This window comes from Priapulus caudatus, unplaced genomic scaffold, assembly GCF_000485595.1.
Source record: "Priapulus caudatus unplaced genomic scaffold, Priapulus_caudatus-5.0.1 Scaffold132, whole genome shotgun sequence".
NCBI classification, from domain to species: Eukaryota; Metazoa; Priapulida; class Priapulimorpha; order Priapulimorphida; family Priapulidae; genus Priapulus; species Priapulus caudatus.
The window spans coordinates 375,138-385,701 of NW_014577193.1; the positions used below are offsets into that span (position 1 = coordinate 375,138).

Consider the following 10,564-nt stretch of genomic DNA (forward strand, 5'->3'; position numbering starts at 1 on the left):
AGAGAGAGAGAGAGAGAGAGAGAGAGAGAGAGAGAGAGAGAGAGAGAGAGAGAGAGAGCGGGGGGAGAGGGGGTAAGGGGAACGACAGTGGTAGCATGAAAGTGATAGTAGGCGAAGAAACGAGGTTAGGGTTAGACTCGCAAATGCACAGATGCTGCGCACAGGCGTCTCAGTTGCCAGCATGACCAATAAAGCATCTGTCCGAGTTCAGCGCTGTTACCATACACGCCCAGGCCAACCGCATAGCGGCTATGGGCTAACGCTCCATTAGGAGTGTTCCCAACTTTGATATCATTAATGATTAATGATTAATGATTGATAATCCTAACCCTATAACCCTAACCCTATGATTAATGATTGATAATCCTAACCCTAACCCCGTTTGTGGTTTAATGTCATTTAGGTTATAATATATGACCATGACCATATATATATATATATATATATATATATATATATATATATATATATATATATATATATATAAGTATATATGTTATTATGACCATTAATGACATTAAAGTTGGGAACACTCCTAATGGAGTATCACCCTGTATAGGCGAACTGACGACTGTGAGAGTAGTCGTTGTTGCGCGTCGTGTTGTTGTTCGTGTGTATTTTATTTCACCGGTGATTGATTACGGTGATGTGTTCGCTTGCTGCGGGCCGATCCGATCTTATTACCGGATCTAGCACGAAATACGAGCGCACACGTGCAGCCACACGCGCACCTAGAAATGCGCACTCACACGCACAGCCATAAATACGCACGCACACACTCGCCCAGAAATGCGCACGCGCGTACGCACTCAGAATTGCTCACGCACATACGCACCCAGAAATGCGCACTCACATGCACAGCTTGAAATACGCACGCCCAAACAGCCACGCAGGCAGAAGTACGCACGCACACGCGCAGCCACGCAGCCAGAAATGCTCACGCACGCACAACAGCCGACAACACACGTTTGTGCACGCACGCGCGCACTTGCACCCACGAGCATACATGAGCATTTATACGGATAAACGCACGCACGCACGCGCACGGGGACGTGATTACTTACGCATTCTCGTACGGATACCCGGGGCGCGCATGTGCACGCACCACAAGACACGCACGCACGCGTAGACACTGCGACATTGCGTCCGACTTTACCTGACAGCAGTTACCGTCGTGATGGCGACAGCTGTGGCGTCGTTGATGATTGATCGCTGGCGCCTTTGACGACACCCACAGCCACAGCAGCAGGGGCGGCGGCGGCGGCGGCGGCAGCAGTAAGCGCTAATTTACTCGTGACACGCGCACGGCAGCCGAAGATATGCAAACAGGCAGACGTCGACGGCAGGCGTCTGCATGCAACGGTTCTGCCTGACCGGTGCCGCGCGTGCGCAACATGCGGTGTAACGTAACTACGTTAGCAGCGCCTGTCGCGGGCCAGCCTGCCACGCCACGCCGCAGCTCGGCAGCGGAGTTCTTTGTCCCACATACTGGCACAGTAGAACAAAGGGGGGACCGCGATCAGCTGCCGCCTGACGGCCCGATCATCAGCTTCCCCCCACGCGCGCTCGAGCGTCCCGTTGCTAGGCGCCGTGAAGTCTGCATCGTCTACTCACGCGCGCGTTCGAACGCAGACGATGATGGAAGAAACAAATTCCCCCCCCCCGCGCGCACTCCGTGCCCCGTGGTTCAGCAGTCGAGAAATGTATTGCGACGCTGCGCGAGGGGCGGCACTCGTGTCGCCAGGACAACAGCGTCGCTGCGGCCACGTGTCAGACGATCACATACGCTTGATACGCGCACAAACGCAATCAGATGCAGAAATGTATATCTATCCATATATAACACACACAATTCACGAATATCGAATGATCACAACAGGACTTTATTCACAATAAAACACCTTTACGGATTGGATTTCATGATACGGGCACGACACAACCGCGACTACACAATGCAGGGGTTCGTGAAATATCTATTTTTCCATTTCCGACATTACCGCGTATATATGTATAGCGTGAAGAATTCCATTGGCCACACAGTCTATTAGATGAAAGGCTTTTTAAATGCATTACTAACATTTCCCACCAGCGCGGGATCACGAAATCGCAAAAATACAGCTATTTTCATTATACAGACGTCAAAATATCAGTATGAAATATATAATAGCTTAGATGGCTATGATAACTTCACATTTATATAAGCTTAGGTGCGTCTTGCAAAAATATACGTCTTGCTATAAATAGACATTTACTACAACTGAAACAAGTGAGCAGCAATGCGTATCAGCTGACATTTATGCTTAGATGCTACATATATATGTGTTAAAACTTCAAACGAAGATTGACTTTGGCAGTTTGACGAAAAAAAATTTGCCACAAAAGATGACAAATGCGAAACTACGTGAATACTTTATGACTAGTTAATTGTATATGTAAGACACTTTTAAATAACACAAAACAACACAAATAACTATCTCCGAAAAATAAATAAAACATCGTAGAATCATAATTTCTGTATACATAAATAGGATTTAAAATAAAAGTCGGATAATAAATAGATTGTGTCGTTTTACGATCGATTCTTTGAGTATAGCAGCGTACATTAGGGACGGCACAGTTAATTGCAGGCACTTGTCAATAAGCGAATGTATTAAGCCTCTTGGAAACGATGCTGGGACGGGGCGGGTCGTGAGCTGGAGTGAATCGCAGTGTGGGTGGACCATGGGGCACGGAGGATCCGGTGGGTTAGGGTGGGGGCGCGGGTATTGCACAAAATGGGTTGTAGCACGACCGATTCAATCGTTGTTTTACGCGTATGACGCCACCATCGCCTACACTTGGTTCACCGTAACCTTTCTGCACATCGGCATTCTGTGTACGTGATTCAGTAGATGACTGCATCCACTGTTGGTTACGTTATCGGTCCGTACAGCCGACTGAATCCACTGTTGCCTACGTCATCAGTCTGTGTTAAAAACTTGATCCACCCTTTTTCACGCCTGGCTCCAGTCTGGTTTGTGGCGGACTCGATCTGTCGTTAATTATGTCATCAGTTTGTGTAGATGACTGGATTCATTCTTGTCTACGTCATCAGTCTGTGTATCGGACTGAATCCATCGTTGTCTACGACGTCATCAATCCGTGTAGACCACTAGAGTCACTGTTGTCTACGTCATCAGTCAGCGTAGTTCACTGGATCCACTGTCGGTTACGTCATCAATATGTGTAGATGACTGGATCCACTGTCGGTTACATCATCAATCTGTGCAGATGACTGGATCCACTGTTGGTTACGTCATGAATGCTGCTTGTATGATTTCAGCTAGGACTAGATGAGTCTCTCTGTGGAGATTACTTTGGTATATATTGTTGTTTTCTATAGTCTCGCCGTTTGGCTAATAGCTTGGTTAGTAAGCAAACTTGCGTCCTCCACAGTAGTTGACCAGGCCGTTAGTCGTAGTTATGGACTCACACCCATCGCCGTTTGTGTTCATTGACGACATAAAGCGTCGTGTGTGTTCACAGATCGGACGTATAACGCCGATCGTAGACTTTCCCTACCGTCGTTCGCCTTCATAGAGGTACGCGACAGTCGTTCGCGCATTTGAAGACCGGACCGACCGTCGTTTGTAGACGGACGCGTCTCTCGTTCATATGGTAGGCAGCTGCAGCAGGATCACCTGGCGGTTCTCCGTCGGATGACACTTGTTGATGTGTCGCGTGAGACCGGGCGACGTGAAGAATGTGCTGTCGCAATACTTGCACGGGTACGTGTCGCTGACGTGTGTGCGCGCGTGCTTGTCAAGCTCGGCGCGTGTGCCGAAGCCGCAGCCGCAGACGATGCACCGGTGCTGCCGCAGCGCGGCGCCTGCAGCGCCACCGTGCAGCGCCAGCACGTGGCGCACTCTGTCGGCGCCGCCGTCGAACGTCGGCGGACGGCGCGGTGGCGTAGCCGGGGCGCCACCGACGTGGTGTGCCTGCATGTGCTTCCGCAGGTATGCCTGCCGCTTGAAGGTCTTACCGCACGTGCCGCATCTGTACTCGCCCTCCGAGTTGCACGTCGTCTCCTCCAGACGGCGCTGCTCCTCCCTCGGCGCGTCGCCACCGTCGCTCTTCTCCTCCCGCGGCGGCGACGTTGCCTCGGGCTTCGGCTTGTGCCAGCGGCGGTGCGAGGCGAGGTTGGCGGGACAGTTGAACACCTTGTCGCACTCGGGGCAGCGATACTCGATATAGACGATACGCGAGCAGCGATGCTGCGCCAGCTGGAATGCGTCCTCGTAGCGATGCTTACACAGCTGGCACACGTACGCGCCGATGCGGTTCTCGATCTTCGCGAGGTCGGCGCACGCTTCCGGTGTCATGGCGACGAGATTGAGCGCGGCGTCGATGTCGGCGCACTTCTCGACGACGATGTCGTCGCCGGCGTTATTGTCGGCGGCCGCGTCGTCGCTGTCGCGCGCCGCCCGGATGATCGTACCGGATACGGGCGACGCCGTCTCGTCGTCGAGACACAGCCGGCGCGCGGCACGTGACTTCTTCGGCGTGCGCGGCTTGCCGTGGTCTCCCACCAGGCGGCGCTTCGACGGACTGGACATCGATGAGGGGGAGCTGCTGTTGTCAGGCCTGGTGGGCGTGGCGCGCTTGGGCGTGGCGGGCATGTTGCCCGGGGAGTGCACGCTCAGCTTGTCGAAGCCGTTGATGTAAAGCAGCGGCGATGTGCCGGCCGTGAAGTACGGGTGGATGGACAGCGGCAGGGGAGAACTCGACGCCGTTGAGCCCGGGGACCGGGAGTCGAGGCTGAGCGGCGAATCGCGGTCACTGACGGAGTCACCGCCGCCGCCGCCGCCGCGGTACAGCGGCACGCGTATGGGGCTGCTGCGCGCCGCCCGCCACAGCTCGGGCGACCACTTGTCCGGTCGGCACAGCGTCGGCATCCACGCTCTGCCGCCGGCCGGAGGTTCCGGCGACCACGCCGCCTGGTGAGCGTTTTCGTCGCGCGGCCGACCAACGTTCCAGTTGCCATTGCGCGCCGGCTCGGGAGACCATGCCGACTGACTGCCGACGTCGGTGTGGTCGTCGCTGTCGCTGCGGTCGTCGCTGCGGTCGTCGTCGGAGACAGAAGCGGCGCGGTAGGAGACGCACACGTGAGGGCGCGCGCGTCTCTTCACTAGAAATCCGCGCGGCATCGTGGATTACACTAGTCGCTCTGTAAATTGCACTTGTCGGCCTGTGAATTGCACTTGATTATTGCACACACATCAATTGCTCTGCTCGTGTGTTTATTGCACTTGTGGTACACGCATTCACTTTTCGTCTCTTGAATACAATAGTTATGCAATCCACTGCTCGTCTCTTGATTGCACTGGCCCGTACGTGCCACTCTTCGCCTTTTGATTGTACTGCTCCCTGGTTATTGCACCTATCTCGATAATATTGCAGTTATTGTCGCATTGTACCGTCCGGATATTAGGCTTTCCGCACAGTCTCACAGCGTTCACGGCAGTGTGTGCGTAGTTGCAGCAGCTAGCTATACCTGACATGTGCATGTACGTGGTCTATCTACATGACAACTATCACCGCAGCTCCTCCCTGAACACGCACGCGACCCTCAGGTAAACACATATCAGCGATGATCATGGCATCGCCTGCTCACACGGTAGTGCGAAAATCTCTGGGGGGGGGGCGTTATGACGTCGCGTGATACTGTTGAGAGAAACGAGAATCTGGGGATGTGTAGCTGTCGCTGGCGACTACTTGTTGCTATCGGCTGCTACCTGTCGCTGTCGGCTACTACCTGTCGTTGACCGCTGTTACCTGTCACTATCGGCTGCTACCTGTCGTTGACCGCTGCTACCTGTCGCTATCGGCTGCTACCTATCACTATCGGCTGCTACCTGTCACTATCGGCTGCTGCCTGTCGTTGACCGCTGCTCCCTGTCGTTGACCGCTGCTACCTGTCACTATCGGCTGCTACCTGTCGTTGACCGCTGCTACCTGTCGCTATCGGCTGCTACCTGTCGCTATCGGCTGCTACCTGTCGCTATCGGCTGCTACCTGTCGCTATCGGCTACTACCTGTCGCTATCTGCTGCTACCCATCATTGTTGTCGGTTACTACGTGTAGCTGTGTGAACGCGGCTGAGTATACCTGTATTATATACGGTAGGCGTTTACCTGCGCGCTATAGTGCTGGCTGATTCCAGCACAGCCCGCCAATCAGGCAGCCCGTCTGACACTCACACACACATACACATACACACAGTCTCACTCTCCTGTGCGCTCTCACAGCGACGCAGACCGTGGTAATCACTGACGAGCATGCGCGTAGCCACCGTTTGATACGTTCCACTCTTCCTGTGTCAGCTCTTGTTCAGATTCCTCCGCTACTGAATGTTTATTCGATGGACTCAGTGTGTTGTTGGCTTCACTTCGTAACTGGTAGTAATGAGTATGTGCGATCGGAACGTTGAATCGGAGAGTCTTTTGTTCACGCGGGAACCCTTTCTCTCTGATCGGGACTGTCCTGTATTCTACCGTTGGTTCTTCGCACGTTGCAGTTCCGGGTGACTCTGGCTCCTTCGTCGTTAGTGCACGCTCCTGTAGTATAGCGTATATGTGATCAGAAGCCGTAGCAGCAGCAGCAGCAGCAGCGTTGTCAATGTGAGAGGAGCAGCTCTATTGATTGACACACGCGATTCGCACCTCCGTACGACCGTATACTGATTGCTGCCGCTGTTTTTAACGCAGTGGAGAGAATGTTCCTACACTCAGAGTCTGTGATTCTTACTGTCATTCAATCCACGGATTGTGATTCCTGCTGTGTCACCAGTAGGCTTCGATTCCTGTTTGTCACCCACGGGTTAGGATTCCTGCTGTGTCACCAGTAGCCTCTGATTTCTATTTGTCACCAATAGGCTCCGATACACACTGTGTCACCCACAGATTGTGATTGCTGCTGTCTCAATGATACGGTGATTCCTGCTGTGTCACCCACAGGTGGTGCTTCTTTCGATGTCAGCTACAGGCACTGATTTTCCTCTTTTCTCTCTCCTATTACATCAATTACTCAAGCCCGTTGTGTCATGCATGTTTCACGTGCAACGACCGGTGCTCTCTACGTCTTATGCCGTGTGTCACGCCTCGTGTGTCATACACGGTTAGCCACTGTGTCATACACCGCGTGTCACGCCTTTTATGTCATGCACGGCTAGTTATGATGGTCGCGGCCACACAGCGCGTGCCATGCCTCCTATATCTCCTTTACGGGCTCGGTACCACTGTTGCGTCATACACTGTGTACCATACCTCTTCTGCCGTACACGCTTAGCTGTTGTTTCATACACAGTATGCCATGTCTCTTCTCATGTCGCGCACGGTTAGTTGTGACTGCTGTGCAGTGCATTGGGTGTCGCGCTGGTTGGCCCTGTGAGAGTGCGTGTGTTAGCGAGGCGCGCCTGGCGGGCGTCTGCTACCATCTGTCGTCCGCGCGCGTCACGCCGGCATCGCTCGTTGCTGTCATAGATTCCTGCTACGTCGTCATTTAATAAATGTTCAACAATTAGCGCTTAAACTGGGATACGAGTCACCACCAATCACACCGCAGCGTCGCAGACGCGCACGTTAGACTGTCCCCACGCCGTGTTAGGTCGACACTGCCCCAGTAACACAAAGCAGGAGAGTGCATTAATTAAGTCCCTGTATGAAACCCGATCGATATACATACATACATATATATATATATATATATCAAGAGTACATACATACATATCAGGAGTAGATAATAGGGATAATAGTCCCTATTATCTACTCCTGATACATATATATTCTTCGGCGTAGGCACGACCATAAACACGGAGGTATCTTTATCATCATTATGTACAGAAGGATAATAATATAGATTAATTCTCTATAATATTTCTAACGAAAAAATATAGGTTCTTGTTATGACGCAATGATATGATGCAATCACGCACGTACGTACGCCCACACCCGAGATCGGGCGTATGCGCGCACGCGTGAGTATTTATTTACATTGCCCGCGAACGCAGGCTCCATTGCGCTATCTCTCCTAGTCTTACTCTGCCTGATTTATTTCCTCTCTGTAATGGTCGTATTGGGTTAGATATGATGAACAACGATCAGCCTGCCATGTTAAATGCGTGTAACGCAGCAATAAATAAAGGTAATGTCCGCGTCGGAACCCATCTACGTCGATAAGGACTCCTCCACTTCACCGACGCGAACACTAGACGTTCACCACGTCTCGCGATCCGCACTGCACGATAGCACTCTACGGCCTGCGCGGCCGTCTACGGACTCTGACAGGTTGAGGTCTCCCGTGCGTGCTGGCTCCCTGGCCCGCGTCTGCACGGCTTTGTTCTGCGCGGGACAAAGAAGGACGCGTGGCTCGACATCGAGCGACGGTGTCGCAACAGTGGTTGGTAACGAGAGAAAAACGATGGAAACCCGACCACTGTTGACGAAAAACAGTGTCGTAAGCCGAGAAGAGAGAAGAAGCTAGATGATGTAGAGATAGGGAGGTATAGAAAAAATAGGTAGCGCGCGAGACACACCAGCACGAGGTTCACCCATGGGGGATTCCCTTATTGGGAATCCGCAAAAATTCAGAATATCTATTACTATATATCGGCATTATATAATACCATGCGCTGTGAATATCGAAGCGCAATCTAGAAGCAGAGGGGACGAGAAAAAAAGGGGGGCTATTTAATAAGGAGATGGGGGGTTAGAGAAGAGAGATAGCGCGATCGAGGGAGAGCACGGGAGCAGGGAAGGGCAAGAGAATAAGACAGAAAGAGAGCGAAAGTGTGTGAGAGAGAGAGAGAGAGAGAGAGAGAGAGAGAGAGAGAAGATGACTGACAGGCAGCGAGACAGAGCGACCGGAGGGACGTACGGAAAATATTATATATATTTAATAGTATAATATATATATATATATAATATGATAGATAGAGGGATTCGATAGATAGATAGGATAAGATAGATAGATAGCTGAGAGAGAGCAAGAGAGAGAGAGAGAGAGAGAGAGAGAGAGAGAGAGAGAGAGAGAGAGAGAGAGAGAGGGAGTGAGAATGAGCACGTGAAAGGAGGAACAGGACCGATAAAGAAAATGAGAACAAGCGCGCGAGCGATAGACAGCGAGAGGGAGAGAGAACAAAGCGTGGGAGGGAGGCAGGGGGAGAACGTGGGAGAGAACATTAGTACACGCGACAGAGAACGACGAGGGTGTGGCGATAAAGCTGGAGAGGGTTCAGAAGAGGGTATTCGCGGGCAGAACGTGAAGGGATGACTGAGATCGCTATTAAGTATACAGTAACAGTATACAATGACAGCAGCATGATTGGCAGGCGCGGTATCTGCTGCCGGCGTCACCCCATTCTCCCACCCAACCCACGAACACCCGCTCCGCCATTGAAAAGTTTACCCAGTTTAATTAACATTTTTACAGCATTGTCTGAAATGTTTTATACTGTTGCAATAATCCTCGTGACGATGAACGGAACAGAATATTTTTGCGAAATGAATCTCTCGCGACGATGAAATAAAGTTTGTGAGGGGGATGCGATGATAATGTGACGAATGATGTAACGCTTATCACATCCTGAGATACGGGTCAATATGAAATGTGGAGGTCAATACTGGGAGGTGGGTGCCCGAGAAGAAGCGAGAGAGTCTCTGGTGATCAAGCGGGAAGCCGTAGGTAAAGATCGTCTGCTCTGCCGATGGAATAGTGAGGAACACGTTGGAATTATTGTGCGCGTGTGTGTGTGTGCGATTGCGTGCGTGAGGGCACGCGTGTGTATTTGTGTATATGTGTGTGTGCTACATGAGAGCATGTGTGCGCGTATCCTGTGTGTGATATCCGAGAAACACAGGTGCGGTAAATTAATTGCAGGTAGAAATGCGATCCGACACAGAGACGTGATGCTGCATTGATGTCTGCCAACAAGAAAAAGCCGTCAGCATCGCCTACACGTCTGCTATATAATATAATGTAATATAATATAATATAATATAATATAATATAATATAATATAATATAATATAATATATAATATAATATAATATAATATAATATAATATAATATAATATAATATAATATAATATAATATAATGTAATGTAATGTAATGTAATGTAATGTAATGTAATGTAATGTAATGTAACGTAACGTAACGTAACGTAACGTAACGTAACGTAACGTAACGTAACGTAACGTAACGTAACGTAATATAATATAATATAATATAATATAATATAATATAATATAATATAGTATAATATAATATAATATAACATTATATAATATAATATAATATAATGTTATGTAATGTAATTATAAAGATGTGTGTGTGTGTGCGCGCGCGTGTGTGTGTGTGTGTGTGTGTGTGTGTGTGTGTGTGTGTGTGTGTGTGTGTGTGTGTGTGTGTGTGTGTGTGTGTGTGTGTGTGTGTGTGTGTCGTGTGTGTGTGTGTCGTACGTCGTACGTGTCGTGTGTGTGTGTGTGTGTGTGTGTGTACGCCGTCGTCGGTCGTCGTGTGTAGT

The 10,564-nt window shown here is 50.4% G+C and overlaps 1 protein-coding gene across 1 annotated transcript; it reads right to left on the minus strand.

Moving 5' to 3' along the window:
• Positions 1–1,862: 1,862 nt before the first annotated feature.
• LOC106805895 (insulinoma-associated protein 1a-like) lies at positions 1,863–7,493 on the minus strand. The gene has a single exon (XM_014807664.1). The coding sequence runs from the start codon at positions 5,184–5,186 to the stop codon at positions 3,651–3,653; it is 1,536 nt and encodes a 511-aa protein (XP_014663150.1). The 5' UTR covers positions 5,187–7,493; the 3' UTR covers positions 1,863–3,650.
• Positions 7,494–10,564: the final 3,071 nt, after the last annotated feature.

What these genes read in the sequence shown, in the direction of transcription:
- LOC106805895 (XM_014807664.1), bottom strand. Translation starts at nt 5,186, where the DNA reads ATGCCGCGCGGATTTCTAGTGAAGAGACGCGCGCGCCCTCACGTGTGC.